Source organism: Anarrhichthys ocellatus, unplaced genomic scaffold (assembly GCF_004355925.1).
Source record: "Anarrhichthys ocellatus isolate YVR2014 unplaced genomic scaffold, GSC_Weel_1.0 scaffold44, whole genome shotgun sequence".
Taxonomy (NCBI): domain Eukaryota; kingdom Metazoa; phylum Chordata; class Actinopteri; order Perciformes; family Anarhichadidae; genus Anarrhichthys; species Anarrhichthys ocellatus.
In genome coordinates, this window is record NW_022280074.1 from 98700 (window position 1) to 115892 (window position 17193).

Here is a 17193-nt window from a genome sequence, read left to right on the forward strand (position 1 = left end):
ACACACACACACACACACACACACACACGCACACACACACAAACTCAGCGTCTAATAGAACCAATGATGATTCATTGGGTTATGTAACAAATATTGGAAACAGAAGAATTGAGAGGAGACGAGGGAGTTTAGAGGAGTCTGTTTCCTGAGGGAGGACAGAAGGTCAAAGGCTGATGTGGAGAGTGTGGAGAGCTCGTCTGGTCACACATGTGGACGGTACAGCCGCTGGTGCAGTTTGTTCCAACCGCTCTATGTCTTTAAAAAAGTAGACGCAAACAATGAAAGAATTGTAGCAAAGCTATGGCCAGTCCTCCATTAGTTTCACCGTGCTCGTCAGTCGTCAACCTCTCTCTTCTTACCCATAATCCTTTGTGTTTTAGTACTTGGAGCATTCCGACTCACCAGGTATCCACTCATCCTCCTCCTCATCATCATCTCTGTCGTTGTCTTCGTCTTCATCAGTGACGTGGCCGATCTCTCTCGCCCTCTTCCTCCCATTCAGACGCTCCTCTTCTTCAGCGGACATCCTGACCTGCAGGCTGCTGCTACCTCAGCATGGCCGCACTACACACCTGAAACAAAAAAAAGGTACAGGTGTGGATGAATAGATGAGCAAGTACACAGATATATACACACACACAGACAAAAGAAATGTGTTTTTGATGTTCAGTAAGTGACTTCCTCCTCTGACGGTTTTCGGCTTTTCTCGTGAGAAGAACGTTTTGCCGCTTTATCCTCACTCCAAAGCCCTCGATACAGTACCACAGGGTGATTTTGCATAATCTGAAACTAGCAGCACAAAGTAAAAAAGTACACAATTACCAACATACACCACAACCCTTGTGGCAGACACCACTGAGCACAACTGAGTCTATGCAGAGATAAAGTTAAAAAGTCACGTAAGTACGACACACCTGTGGTTGAACACACTCTTTTATAAAGTGTGTGAGACAGATACTTGGCAATAGGGGAGCTAACGTTAGCAGCCTGCATGGCTAAATATGAAGCTAACGACTAAATCCGACATTGGGAGCATTGTCATTGCCTCTCAACAGCTCTCAACATGTCAACGGCGGCTCAAAGCTAACGGTGCTAACAGCGCTAAACCTTTAGGTCAAAGGAAATATTTTAATAAAAATCCAATAATTTATTCCCGATTAATTTGAACTGTGCGTTTTATACCACTGTAGATGACAATAACAAAGTAAAAGGATAACCTTTCGAATTTTTAACGACTGACTTCAGGGTGGTTGAAATTATTTTTCGGAACTGTAGTGAAAGAAAGACAAGTACACCCGCCCCTCCTTCCTTTGTGCCATCACTAATTATATGTTCGGATAAATAACAAGTGACCCGCTATTGGAATTGAATTTGTAGGATTAAGAATTCCTCTTGCCTTAATGTCCCAATCCAACATGTATTCATACAGGGTAAACATTGTTGAAGTACTTTTAAGTTTCCCCAAAATACAAGAGGTGGTTCAGTCTACAGCTTTTACTTTTCTGTCTATATATACTTCTCATTTTTAATTATAGAAATACTGAACAGCTGCCACACCGCACAAGTGCCTTAACCTGCACCCAAAGCTTCATTGACATGTGGACCAAACATCAAAAAGTAAATTGCAAAAGTCTCAATTCTGCAAAATGCAGCGCGTGTCTGTTCTGTCGGGAATTCTGTCATTTTAGGACATTTTAAGTGACTTCAAAATTGAGTATTTGAGTCTATTCTCATATTTATATAATGTGTGCATTCTCCTGGGGAAATGTTGTTGCAGATTCTTTTAGTTAACCTCCAAGGTTTTGAATTTACTAAAAGGCAGATCAGGAGCATATAAAAAGGTAATTTGTGAGAGACATAAAGATCACAACCTGCAGATGAAAGACAGAGCTGAGGAGCCGACGGAAAGAGGGAAATGAACCACAGAGAGAGACACACAGTGAGAGAGCGCTCAAGAGTTCCTGGGATGCTTTTAAAGCACCATCTCTCAGCAGCAGGGCAATTACATTCACATTACTCCCAGTCTTTTTCTGTGTGCCAGAGTGAGACAGTCATAATCTGAAACCACAGACTCCTGCCATGCCCTTCACTATCAGCTGTGATCCGGTAAAAACCTTTTTCTTTTCTTCCTTTTTTTTAGTTTTATAGCACTATTCTGTCAGGTACAACAAGAATCATAATCATTATCTTGTACAACGGAACACAAAAATGTAATGTCACTCAACATTAAAGAAATTCTGAGCCATTTAGAAAACACGACTCTCTCGATGCATTTTCTCGAAGGAGACAAAATGTCTAAATCACAAAACCTGCCGAGTTATGGTGAAACACGTTCTTGGCCTACATTTACCACCGTAAACAAGAATTATCGCCTTAGTTGTCTCACTTGGCTTAAAAACAAAGGCTTTGAGTGATGTGTGCTCCCACTCAGCATCATAGCAAGGTTTACTCTGATCACCTGCCAGCTCACCTTGCATAACGTTACTCAGCAGATTACACAACACGTAGCTCCGGCCAAGTTGACTTATTGGCCAGACGGGGCGGTTTTACAACACTATGACCAAGACTCCTGGTGAACTCACTTTTGCTCTGATGTTCTGGTTTCACAAAACATAGCCAGGTATAGAGATGTATATAAGATCACATAAACTATTTAAAAGGTTCTCCATTTGTTATTCAGAGCACAATATAGCATCTCGACCATTAGTTATGTAAAGATAAGTGGAGTAATGTCTACCTGTGAGAATGAAGTCCCTCTCCCTCTGTGTGTTGTTATCTGAGCTGCTTTGAGCTTTGCTTATGGCTGTAGCGTATGTCACATGATCGCAGCAAGCTGGAGAGCAAAGTCATCATGCTCTCATTAAGTCTAATTTTATTCTTCATTGTTTCCTACCCTGGAATAAGGTAATAAAACACCTTCAGTTTAAGGAACAGTGTGGGGGATACTTTGGCGGAAATGGAATATAATATTCATAACTATGTTGTCCTTATATACTGTAGAACCGCCATATCGTACAGTAGCCCTAAACGAATAAACCAAACACTGGCTCTAGATAGGGCCTTTCACGTTTTTACATTACCTGAAAGGCCTCTGTCGTTCTGCAAAACACCTGGAAAGGGGAGGGGTGAGCTGAGAGGGTGTATAGTTGGTTGCAATCTGCCACCTCAGCACTAGATGCAACTAAATCCTACACACAGTTCCTGTAGAAGAAAGCAATATTTACTGTCTGTATGACAGGATGTGACCTGTGGTTTCAGTTGCTCTGTGCGATCCAAACATCCTACATAACCTCCTCCCAAGAACCTTTTTTGTGGCACTATATCCCTCAACAATACCAAATATAAGTTTATGTTCTTTTAATAAATAACAAATGCTGTTATTTTCTGGAAGCCAGTTAATTACATGACTGCAAGAGGTCCTTTAATTGCTGTTGTTTTTTGGTCTTCACATAAGTTGGTAAAACGGCCAGTCATCATGTAGGCCTGCACATAATATCACAAACTGAGCACTCAGGGTTCCCGTCTAATTGCCGATTCCTCACAAAGACCCCATGCATCAGACACTATTATTACGTTATCAACCACAGAACACGCTGTTGGGAAAAGTGCACTCCAGTGAATTGGGAACAAGCACATACAGTTCTTGGATCAGTGAAATTCTTATGCAGTATTAAACGCCAGGTGTTGGCTGCAGGCGTTGGCTCGGGGGCTGTTATGTGCGGCCGTTACTTGTGAACATACTGTTTGTGCAGCTATGTATAAGGCTGCCATTCAAAGCCCAACAGAGTAACTATCTTGTTACCGACATGGAGAACCTGTCATCAAGAGGTCACTGCTAAAAACATGACTGGTACCGAAGCAGATGGAACTATTGTAACTGTACCTTTAAAAATGTACAGAAAACATTCTCATGAAACTCCCGCAGACACACCGTACAGCGTGTTATTAGCTTACATTACTTGGAAGTCACGACCAGCCAAAAAAAACGCTTCATTTATCGCCATCAGATTTTATGTAACTTTATACACCAGTGGAATGCAGGCCAACTCAGTTCATGTCAGGCCTTCAGGGCTGTAAATTAACAGTTGCGTAACATACAGTATATGTGAGCTACTCTAAGCAGCTCCATGTTGGAGCAGCATGAAGGTTAGACTCTCGTTTCTCTTTCTTCTTACCTGAGACGACCTGGAGGCGGACATGACGCATGACCACTATAACACAATCCCGTGCTACGGGCCTGCAATAACTTTGTGGAGGTTACGTGCAGCGTTTCTCAAGGCTCTGTATTGACTCAGTTTTATGAAAGATGTCCACTGGTGTGAAAAATTATACGAACACGTTGAAATGCAATAAAAACCCATTCGCCACAAAATACAGCCCCAATTTATGACCACCGAAGTGCGTGTAAATCCTTGACATAGTTCCAAAATGAGGCTTCACAAAGGTAGGATTTACTGCAGGGATGTTGCAATGGATTGCATTACACTGTTCTGTGCAGGTGTTTGACACGTTGTGTCCATAAAAGCTAACTAAGGAGCTTACAAACCTATAAACGTCGCAATAAGTTGCTTTCTGCTCTGCACTGATCTGACAACCTCCACAGGGTGCATCGTCGGCGAATTCTGTGGTTTTGGCATTGAACAAGACAGTTTTCACGTGAAAAAGTCAAATGACACCAGAGGAGCATTTAGGTGTTATTACAGCCATTTTAATTAACAACCAGGCTAATGTTAAATCTGTGCTGTCAAGTTTGGAAAAAAATGGCTTATTAGTCAAACATATTTCAATATGACTCACAGCTCATAATCCTTCAGGTTTTCATTAAACCAAATCCCATTTTTCTTGGTCAGCATTTTTTCAGTGGCAGTTATTCGATGTATTTGCATTCTGTAATTGCCTTGAGTAGTTGTCATTGTCACTGGCAGGGTCCACCTCTACAAAGTGGAAATTAAATTGCCTACACTCGCATAAGTGATTCACAGGAAAAGATGCGTGTATTTGCTGGATTGTAATGCGGGGAAAATAGCTGGTGAATGCACGCATTTCATGTAAAATGTAGTCACGAGTTCAGTAATACTGTCGGGCGACATTGTTGACGGTCTGTACAACAAAAAAAACTGCAACACTGGGGGAAGAATGGACAACACTTTCAAAGAAATCTCCATTCATCCGAAAGCAGCTCCCACAAACTTACAATAACATTCAAGCTCTATTGAAAAAAGAAGAAACCATCTGTGTTTTACAGCCTACACCATCTTACCTTGGATAACCTCACACAGCGGGCCACGGAGGTGTTCCACGGACATCTGATTCAGCCAACATTGCATTATGGACTACAGCATTTCTTTGGGCTGGGCCAGACAGAGTGAGAAGCAATTTAAATTCAGTGAATATGGAAACGGGATGCTGATGAGTGCAAAATATAAAAAGTAGGGGGGGTACAAATAAAAAGAGGGAGGCATGAAGGATGATAGGGGAGATGGACAAAGACAGGAGGAGATGTGGGAGGGGGAGGAGTATGGAGAGGCACGGGGGAGGGGGAGCGGTCTGGTCTGTCTGGTGTCCTAAAAACATCCCCATGACCAAAGGGGGGAGGGGACAAGATAGCCTCAAATTCTCTAGTAGAAAATAGGACAACACTGTAGCCTGACCCAGCAGGAGATCAGCTACATGTGGAATCTCCTCCCAAAATGAGGAACCTACCACTCTGAATATGTCAAGCCACACGGACACAAATCACAACTACTGAAGCTACAAATGGTACAATTTGAGGATTTCTTTTATAGAGATGTAATATTTGCAGCATTTTTTGTACAAATTTCTTGATTATTTCCATTATCAGTTACTCTGTCATTTACTGATTGTTTGGTCTTTGAAATATCCCCAAAAATAGTACAAATGCCAGCGCTCGAGATGTCTTCAATAAGCAACCAAATTAATAATGACAAACTACAGATTCATTTTCTATTGATCAACTAATTGTTTCAACTTCTCGTCCATATCTTAGTGAAATGTTGATTTCAGACTTGTTTATAGGTTTTATGTCTATTTTGCACTTTCAGTAATCAGTTGGCTAAATCTGCACTAGACTAATGATGGGTACTTTGAGGTCCCTCTGTGAGCTATGGAGACAGTTCTTGAGGTGTTTCACTGCATCCTGGAGGCAGACGGGTCCCAGCACATTCTGAGCTCCATAGTCCTTCTAGCACCAGTAGCCACAGGGAGACTGTGGAGGGAGCCCAGACTGATGTGTGATGCTTTTTTAAACTCTGACCTTAATGTTAAATATCATAGTCAATGTGACAGAGGTTCTTCCCAGAAAACAGCCACAAAATCGCTTTTTTAAATTTTTGTCATACATTCAATACTGTTTAAATGTTGTTTTGTTGTCTTTAGTTTACACACAACTAACTATAAAGCGAGGAACATACGTATGTGTTGTTGCGTACATACGTATGCGTTTGTGTTCTTCGCATATCTTGAGAAGCGTCTATGCGATCTACTTCACACTAAGTGGGTGTATTGCTGGGGACAATTAGGACACGCGACACGTTCAATATGAATAAACTTTGAATAAACAACCGAACAGCGCGTTGTGCAACAGCGGGGCTTCACGGCTCTGCGGAGTCGAGCATGTCGTCCGCAGCTGGCCTTTACGGCTCCAGACTACGCTGCAAGCAGCAATACATGCAGCCAAGCATTCAGTCCATTCCAAACGGTCACATGCTCCTAACGGCCACGCCCATAAAGAGGAAACTGCACTAGTTTTGACTCAATGTGGTGGACGAACAGACCCTAGTTTGTGATTTAGGTTGATAACACCATTATTACACAGAAGTGTGTCCTACTTAGGATTTAAATCGATGAAATACTTCATATATGCACCCACAAACAAACACAAACACTTCTTTACCTTCTTAAAGAGAGCGAGTAAGAGAGAGAGAGAGAGAATGATAAAGGAGGAGGGCAGTGAGAAGGCACCTGCTTGCATAAGCTGCCTTACATAAGATCTGGCTAATAATGCCACTGTTCAGTTTACGAGAACAAAAGTTGTACAAGATGTATGCCAGGCTGTAAGGACATTGTGTACACACACACACACACACACACTGTAATTTCTACACTCCTCCCTCCCTCTATTTCAGAGCTTGAAAGTCGGCTGGAAAACCACCACATAGTTTCTTTTTTTTTTCCAACTTCCCACACACGTTAGTACCTCTACGACCTTTGATGACATAATTCATTCCTTTGCTCCTTATCCTCGGCCGAAAACAAACTAATTTCCCTTAATTACCTTAGTTTTCGGAAATGACTGCTCTCTCATGTTTTGAAAACCCAAGATAATACATCACTAGCAGCCCCTACCGGCCGAAGGTCGGTGAGGAGCAGTGAGTGAGGACTCAGCAGGCAGTATTAAACAGGCAATATAAGCTGTTTTGAGAAAGTGTGAGTCACCACAACCACAAGAGGTCCTTGAGCATGCGTCGATAGCTGGCCACCCAAAATATTATGCAGTTTGCTGCAGCAGAATGCGAGAGTAGCTGTGGACAGACACGGAGGTGCACACTTACTCATGAAGGCACGCACCCTAACATCAGAAGGATGAAATAACCACTGCTGGACGTGTCAACACTGCCATGTGTTTATAAAAACGAACATTTTTGTAGATTCATTTAGCTTTACACAGAGATATTTTCTTTCAATTTATAACCATTCACAACAGATCGGTCTCCTCCTTTGATGAACTCACGTACAGTCTGATGATGAAGTGACTACACCGATGTCAACTGTCATTTGCAAGAACAACAACGCTTCAATTTGTGTCTCTGAAAACAGATATTGTATAACACCTCGCTTTTATACTTGACTGGCTTACAGACTTAGAATCACATCCCCTCACTTGTGTGACAGAATTACACAATACTAAGTGTGTTCAAACTCCAAAGGAAGAAGTAGAGAGACTGTGTCTCAAATCCATATAACATATCAGATCCATGAAGTATATTCTACATATTACTTTTATAATAAACTGTTTCAGAAGAATAATTAAAGTGACGTCGGGTGTCGGTCAAGGTGCAACTTAGAAAAACATTTGGATGCCTCTTTGTGAAGTTTATCCGGCAGTAGCTTTCCAAAAACTCATTCCCATTTTCACGATCATACTTCTTTCTACTACATGTTTTCATGCTTTTATGTTGAAAAAAAAATAAATTCTAATACCGTCACCAGTCTGTTTTGATTGGCTTGCAAGAAAAATATAGTACACCTTTGCATATTTTTTTGTACTATATTTGTACTATATTATTCTTGCAATAGCCGTGGACTAAAAGGCCTGTGTCTGACAGAGGAAGGGGAGCCAAATCTCAAATGCTTGTTGAAAGTTTTCCAAGCAGTCCCCAAAGAAACACTCTGGGTTGTGTTAACTCACAGTTTGTGGGTTGGTCTGCTCTCCTTATACCCAAATGTTGAGGCACATGTATGAGGCATATGAAGCATATGAGGCATATGTCCCCTTCATTGTATTATTTTCCTTTCACCACCACCCACCATGTATTTTTGATGTCTTCCAGGTGTGAGCAGCTCCTCCATTTCTCAGTGCACTGCATTGTGGGCGAATAGTTTCCATCAACAGCACGCTCAAAAACAAGCCGTATTTAGGATGCACACTGTTTTAAAGTCTATCACTTTTAAGGTGTGAATACACAACATATTAAAAACATGTGTGTACTATGTAAGTGGGACACAGTGTTACTCATGTTACTTGATAAAAGACTATCTAAGTAACCATCAAAGCTGTTGTTGATCGACTAATTATTTGACTAGTTGACTTATTGTTAGTGCCACACTGTGTTGCTTTAGCTTCAGTTGACAGAAACGTGTTTTCATATTGTCTTTCCTACCCGCAGCCTGCTGACAGTAATGTGGGCTCAGATACACAAACAGTTTTTCTTGTTCTGTCTTTGAACTTGTAAATACCAATGCATTCGAGTGTATTCAGGATTACCACTTTGGACTCGAGGTCTCACACAAATTAGTGACCTGAATCTGTGAACAATGCTGACCTGCACCGACTCGCTTCACAGAATATTTTTACACAGGTAAAGCCTCGGGCTAATCCCACCACGGTGTCATATCTAATCCCTGCCCACCTCTGCTGCTTTTGGCCTGCAGCATCAGAGCACAGTTTAACAAAGAAAAGCAGAAGAAAAGGAGGAAACCTCACCCTTCAGTGATCACACCTCTTGTTGTGGAGCTCTTGGAAGTCAGACAGCAGAGACACCAATTCAGTTCTTCTAAATTCTTATAGACAAAGTCAAAACACTTGTTTTTTGTTCTGATGTCTGAGCAGCATCAAATGAGGATAATCAGCCTTTGAGTAATGCAGGAGCCCACACACTTAATCAATAGCTCCTGAGTCCATGTAGTTGAACTGGGAGGGGCCGAGAGGCAGCAAGGGAGGGAACAGAAGTCGTGCAAAGATGATCTCTAATTGGATGCTGCTGGCTGCTTTCCAGCCAATCAGGAGGGTTCAGAGGGTTCACCGGGTTTGTTTATGGTTCACATGTGGACACTGGAGGGGAAGGGTTTTCTCTGCTCAACCCGCCTGAACCTCACCTTATTCTGCCTGTGTACAAAACAAACAGTTTGACACCGAGAACAAGACCACTGCACTGACACTGAAGAGTTCAGTAAGATAATTGAAACATGAAATTGACAACATGAGTTTGTCATCTTTCTCCTGATGGTTAAAAACTCAAAGTTTGTGGTCGGAAAAAAAGTTAGTGAGAACTTCGATCAATTGTATCTTTGATTCTGATTCATGGACTCCAGCCATCATTTTTCACAACATGAATCAATTTCCTTCCACCGTCAAGATTCTTTTTTTAAAACCCTGTGGGCAAGCCAGAAAATATTTATCAGAAATCCAATCTTAGAGTTTCCATCTATCTCTTCCAACTTTTACCTCCTCTGAGGCTTATCAGACACACTAAACATCTAAAAAGGAATGAGTTCCAACAGGCAAAAACAAGTGTGGAGGACAGATTGTTCATCAAATGTATGGTGGAGAATAAATTGTGACAAAAGTACGGATTGCTGAACCAAAATAAGCAAAAATGTGACAGAACATTTAGGTCTGCAGTCGAGTTTAATTAAGGTGTTTGTTTACATCTGAGCTGACTGTTTCATTAGACAAGAGTCATTTTAAGGCATCAAACGATCCGTCGCTACTTCCTCTTTATAAACTTTCACATCTTTTACATAGTCCAGAAATGAAAGCCGATTAGTGGCAAACTGCATATTAATCGATAATGAAAATAATTATCAAACACAGTCGTTCTATTACACACGTTATATTCAAATATTTAAGTCTTACCATGCAAAACCTACAGTTGCCAAACTGTTAGCTCCCTCATTACTGAAATCGTGTTTTTGTACCTTTCTGACCTCTCAGCTTAATCATTAAAAAGGGCCGAAAACAAAGTCTGCAGAGTTAAATAGCTACGACTCAGCAGTTATCTGAGCTACTCAAGTGAGAAGCAAGTTTCCTAATTACTCATTTGTTTTTCCAAATATTGGATTCCTTTCTTTACAGAGATCGTACAAAGAGGATAAAGTTTGACCATGGATATTTGACATGACAAACGAGTTCACAGTTAATTACGACATGAACACCTTTGTGGTGCATGTTCTGTGGAGGCTCGTGTCGCGCCTCTCAGCTTTCACACGTGTGACCCTCAAACAACACAACACAACGTTACTTTTGAACTGGGACACACATGACACTCGCTCACAAACAAGAGCTCTGTAATTTAGATGGGACCCAGATGAAGATAAACAAGATAACCGAGGAGCGCGAGGTGTAGCCACAGATACTGGTCAACAAATGACTAATGTCAACAATAACAGATGCATCTGTTCTACCCATGTAAGAGGAGAGAAACTGTTATCGGAGGTTACTCATCAACACATGAAACATAAACACTAACAACTGCTGCAATCCAGACAGACACACATACACACACACACACACACACACACACACACACACACACACACACACAGCAAAGACAGGTCGGGTCTCCAGGAATCTCAAATACTCAAGTTACACAGTCGGGTCAAGAACCCACACAAACCAGATCTAAAAACATAGTCCTTCTATATTTGAGAGGACCGTCACTGACTTGCAACTGACCCTGACCTAAAACTACAAAACCCAAACCCCCTCGAAGTGTGTTCTAACTAAATTGGTCAGTTAATCGATTTGTCAGTCAACAGAAAAGGAATCGGCATCTATTCTGATAATCAATTAATCGTTTCAGTCATTTTTTTTTCACACAAAAATGCCAAAATGCCTGCAGCTCCAGCTTCTCACATGAGTGAATTTAATCTCTTTTGGACTGGTGGTCAGATGAAACAGGTAATGTGATGACATCACCTTGGGCCAAATGTAATGGGCATTTTTTGACTTTTCAATTTTTACATTTCATGACAAATCAGGAAAACAATCAACATTAAAAATACTTGTTAGCAGTAAATGACATTTGAACGGTATATCTGACTGGCTTTGTGTCCATAGCAACACTGGCTGAGGCTCATGGGTATTGTAGTATTGACAGCCATTTGCCGTACCAAACTGGAAGGAATAAGACATAGAAATAGTTAAAAGTAATGCACACACCATAACCCTATGTTATTCTTAAATAGAAGAAAATATATCCTCCCAAGTTACAACTCTATTGGCCCTCACAAAGATAGAAGGACAAGAACAAACAGGTCCGTGAAGGCCCAGAGAAAGACACACACGCTCTCTTCTCAGAAGGACCTTGAATACAAATCAGAAAAATCTAAACAAGCTTGCACGCATCAATAAAAACACTCGACTCTCGGAGAATGACTCACGAGCGCTCGCGTCTTGAGAAAGATGTTAAATCATTAAAAGTTTCGGCATTCCCCGCAGGATGAGGCCCTGAAGGGAGCTCATCAGCATTACGGGGGGATTTTCCACAACACAGGCTTGGTAGAATCTTTCTATGAAAGGAAAAAACAGTTGTGAGGCAAAAGAAAAGGCAACCATATGCTCTGTCATTTACCTCACTACAGCTGACAGCCCACACGGAGCCTTGGGGTGTGACGCTCATCTGTGAGTGCCGTCAAGACGTACAAATGCCTTGAACAATACAAACACTCACAAGCATACAACAGTTGAAAAACTACCTCTACTTCAGTCAAAAGAAGGCTGATCTGTTGACGCTGAAAACCAACCGATGGATTCATCAATTAAACCATCAAAGGACAACATCTCTCCCTTACCCAAAATTCCCCGCCTCTCTGGATGACAACTTGTTGCTGACCGTGCCTACACATCCCTCCGCCATTAAAGATTTAAGAGTTACAGTATGCAAACTAGTGAAGTGTTAGCAGGTCAGACACACAGCCGTCCATCACTCCCTACATAAGGTTTTTTTTTTTACGAATGACTAAAACATGAGAAGCAGCTGAGGTCAGACTCAGTCGGCCTACATTCCTCCCTCCCTTTGTGCTCCACTGATTTAGACTGTGTGGCCAAAAGGAGGACGGTGGAACCTAAATCTCTGCTCACATCAACATTCCCCGCTGTCATGTTTCAGTCTCGTATGAATATGAGCAGAATATGAACGACTCTGTGCCGTTTTACAAGGAGTGTAGGTCAAACAGACGCCGGTGTTTCCGTCCCACCCCCACTGTCGTAGTGTTCAGCGAGTTCCAGAAGCTCCCGTTCCGTCCTCATCGGCAGTACGGCTCAGAGAGATACATGCACTCGCTTGTTCATACTTAACGTTATGATCTTGAATATTAAATCACATTTATTTGCTATGTCTTTGAGAGACATTTTTTGCACATATTTTCAGTTTTCCCCCCCCAATATATTCATTGCAACATGAGATTTAAAATATTGTCTAGACTTTTTACAACCGTGTTGTAATCCTTGTGTACAAAATTGTGTGAAATCATTTATATTTCTTAAATGAAGATGCAGCGACCACACAAGGCTAATCTTTTATGATATGTTCACTGGTTTGTTTCTAATAGGAGTATTTATTTAATCAAAATAAGACATTGCCTTTTCAACACAGGGCCGACGTGTTCTACTTTGCCACATTTTTCGAAGTGTTTTTCGAAAAGGTTTTTGGTTTGCAACAAGCTGAATTAAAGCCAACCATTTAGAAAAAAACGAAAATCGGACTGACAGATTGCCAAGTAAAGCATCTGCAGAAAAGTCTTTCTTTGCTGAAATGTCAGAACTAACTGTTGTCCTCTACTTGAGCTGAAGTTAGGCTCTACTTTCCATGTCTGCAAGTACGCGAGGGTCCGTGTGTAAGTTCTGTGCGGAATATCTGCAAACCGCCAATTTGTTGTGGCAGCCTGCTGTTTGATAAGGCTGAACTAATATTTGCAACTTTTGTCCATCACACAGCAGTCTGATCGACATTACCAGCCATGCTGTCAAGCTGTGCAGTTCCTCCCCTCTTATAGATGACATCTTATCTGCCATTAATATAACAGTCAAGGAGGCTGGCAGCAGCCCCATCACTCCTTGGCTGTTCTGAACGCTCTGTTCTGGTACTCAGCGGGCGGTTGAGCTCGGTAGCAGGAACACATTGAAGGAGTGATGAAAGGATGAAACGAGTAGCAAAGAGGCGCCCTATGGGATCATCATACTTTCAGGATTAAAAACAGAAAATATGGGTCTAAACAGGACCAAAATCCAACAACCGAACCTTGGCTGGCGTTCAAACGAGCAAATTAGACTCATGTGTGAGCGGTGTTTTCAACAAGTCTAACGTACCTCAAGTTCAAAGCATTCCGGACACTCTGATGTAAGCAAACGTGCACTGTGACCTTCACATCAACACATATCTCCATCACGAGTCTGGGTTCACAAAAAACACAAATCTTTGACAACCACGTACTGCGGTCCAGATTGTTCAAAGACAGACGGACCTTCACTAAAGAAAGCACACAGACGATAAACACATTCTAAACCTCATGCAACATCATTTGTTCTGTAAGAGCTTGCCTGAAAGAATGATCAAAAAGAAAAAGAAAGAGTTGCGTCTGGCTAAAGTAGTTCTCTGGATACCTGATCCAAGGTCAGTCTGACTGACAGTGGAGGCAGACAGAAGAGCCAGAGATTCAGACTATTAGAACACAATCTTTCCGCCTCAGGTCGATCAACCTGATACACTTTGTGACTTGGAACCAAAATGCCTGGTCAGCGTTAAAAAAACTCCCTCCAAAAAAGGACTTGTAAGGCAACAGTGAGAGCTACAATATGTGATACAGCTTTACCAAATCACTGCCAGTAGTTCAAGGAAAACACACCAAATGGACTTTTAGAAGATAACATGGCCAAAGACAACAGATGATGTGTTTCATATGCAGCAGGACAATTTATCTAAAGTTTCAAGTCTACAACATACTGTATATTTTTGTTGCAGGTCCCTCAAAATCAAACAAGGGCCTCTGTCTGGAGCTGCTATTTTACTCACATATTCCGACACCCACAGTAACATCAAATTGACGACTAGAAGACGTGTGTTAAAGGGCACAACTCTCTTTTCTCAGCTCTCTGGTTCTTCAGCTCTCAGCATCACACTCTCCTCCTGTATATAACGAGCTCACACCCTTCTCCGGGGTTGTAAAAGGCATTCTGGGAAATGTAATTCACTGACGTACATAGAGGGAAAGTGGGTACATCACAGAGGGAGAAGACAGAGGCAATCTGGCCCAGCATGCACAATACCAACCCTGTGGTACCGGCACACACATATGGAATGCAGCCATAATTAAGCTTATTAGTTACACCTTTGCCTTCCTCTAAGTCAGTTTGTTAACTTGGTTCAATTATGAACATGCACATTTCTTCTGGTTCAGTCTGAGAGTGTGCTTGCCTCCACCATGTTGGAACGTAAATGACAGACTGTAAAATGAACTTTGCGTAGCTAAGACACTACGCCACCGGGTTGAAAATAGGCAGAACTACCCTTTAATTAAATTACACGGCTCAGTGTTTGAACACCCTACAAGTCTGTTTTTAAAAGGGGAACTCCACCAATTTCAGACATCAAAGCCTGTGTACAGGTTCTGGGGATTATGTGAAAAGCTGAATAAAGCATTTTGGGGTTCCAGGGGGATGATGGGACATCACTTCATTCAGTGACAGTTCTGAACATTTTTTTTTTTTTGTAGATCTGGAGGTGTGGAGTTTAAAAGTGAGCCCACCAGACCTCTGCAGCCCGCTCCTTGTCTCTTCCTTGTAGCTGTGTGAAGCTACTTTAGCCACTACTAGCATAACACACCTATATCTCTGCCTAAAACGTTGGGGGTTGCACTGCATCGTGGGAAATGTAGGTGCCATGTTTTGACAAAGAATAACGTGAGGAATTTAAAAAAAAATGGATTCTGGTTCTGCTGCATTGTTTTTGCTGTTTCTTTTTAATTAATAGCGTCTTACCTGAGTGCAATACTAAATTAATGGAGTATACTTTTAAGTCCAAGTCTGAGTCAAGTCCTAAGTCAACAGCTCTTGTGTACATTTCAATCTTATTGAAGCTAGTTCAACCAAAAATGTTTGTAATTCGTTAGTCAGCTGATCAAAAACACACACACACACACACACACGCACACATACACACACACACACACACGCACACTTCTCTTAGCTAGCAGACAGGGGTGTGTCGGTGCATCATGCGACCCGGTTAACTGGCGACTTTCAGCCGAACGCGTCTGTGGTTGTCGTAGTTACGACAGCTGTTGAAAACAGGAAGAGAACACGTAGCTGTCCTCGTGAACGCCGCATTGTTTAGTTTTTCATTACAGCGTCAAAACCTTCTCATATACAGTCTATGGTCAGAACATACCGGATTTAACTTGTTGTTTATGTGTGTTGAAACAGGAAGGAAGCAAGTTTCCTTTCCTTTGAAATAGTGAAGTTACTAAATACACATAAATCGTCTTTGGAAGCCGTTTTGGGTAAACGAGCGTCATGTAGAAGTACTCTGTAGCACCTTAAAAAGTAAATAAATATATTAACATGATTCGAACCAATATAATTGTGTGGAAAAATATGATGGGAAGACAGGGAACTGGCCATTCAGCGGCATTCACCAGGACAGCTATGTGTTTTCTTCCTATTTTCAACAGCTGTAGTAATTACGACAACCACGGACGCGTTTGGCTGAAAGTCTCCAGTTAACCGGGTCGCATGAAAAACCGAAACACCACCCTGCGGCACACCGTCTGCTCTTTAACCCGTCCGACCTGCTTTGGGGCTTCCGCAACCCCTTGAGCTCCAGACGTCTGCCCCTCGCACAAACACTTCCCTAGACCACCTAAGTTGACGTTTAAGCTTCAATTTATATAACACTTTACATAAGTAACTTACATTTTTTGGTTTGCCCTTTATAGCCGAACCGGCTGTTAGGTAACACTGCCTTTGCAAAGAATATTAGGCGCTCATTAATTTTTAGCAGATGCTGTTGTCGGTTGTTCGTGTGCCCCGCTGGTTAAATCTCCGCCGCGGTCACGGCTCGTTCCGTGGACGACTTGCTATGAATTTTTCTTTTTTTAAAGACAGAAAGCAGCGTGCTCGCTCGTTTCATAACACGGAAGGAGGCTGCAACAGCGCTGCAGACACAAGGATCCGTTGGGGAACAAGTGCGGCGTGCTCCTCTATTGTCTGCAGCCTAATTGACGCCATGCAAAATGCTAATAGCACAACAACAAAAAAGAGGTTTAACAGAGGTGTCACGCGGTCATAAAACCCGGTGTGTATGTCTCACCGTGCGTGCCCCGTTTCTTCGGTGAATCCCTCCGAGTGAAAAAGAGCTTTTATTTCCGAAGTAATAATGAGATGCAGGCCAGGGCTTGGCCGCTTCCACTCATTCATCAGTTTCTCGCTGGAAGAAGAGGGTCGGTGCTGATGCGCTCTGCACAAGAAAACCATTACGAAAGTTCCGGAAGTGCACGAGCATCCCGAATGTTAGGGGTTACTTGACGCACAGAAGCTGCAGGAACACTGCAAGTTGTGAGTCGATCAGTGTTTGATAACTTACAGAGCTTCTTTAATTATATTGTTTTTAATTATTATTATAATAATATAGCTTTATATATCTAGCTAATATAGACAACGTTGTCTTCCAGCAAGTT

General features: G+C 41.9%; 1 protein-coding gene across 3 annotated transcripts in view; it reads right to left on the reverse strand.

The window, feature by feature from the left end:
* Positions 1–16981, reverse strand: part of LOC116395128 (helicase ARIP4-like) — a 53194-nt gene extending 36213 nt beyond the window's left edge. For 2 of the 3 annotated variants that reach the window (XM_031868725.1, XM_031868723.1), the window contains exons 1-2: positions 16827–16981; positions 403–572 (exon numbers count right to left, since the gene is read on the reverse strand). In XM_031868725.1, the coding sequence (XP_031724585.1) occupies positions 403–526 (124 nt within the window). In that variant the 5' untranslated portion in view covers positions 527–572; positions 16827–16981. Of the gene's footprint in view, positions 1–402; positions 573–16429; positions 16804–16826 lie in introns of those variants that run through there. The other variant, XM_031868724.1, reaches the window with a different exon arrangement.
* Between the last annotated feature and the right edge of the window lie 212 nt (positions 16982–17193).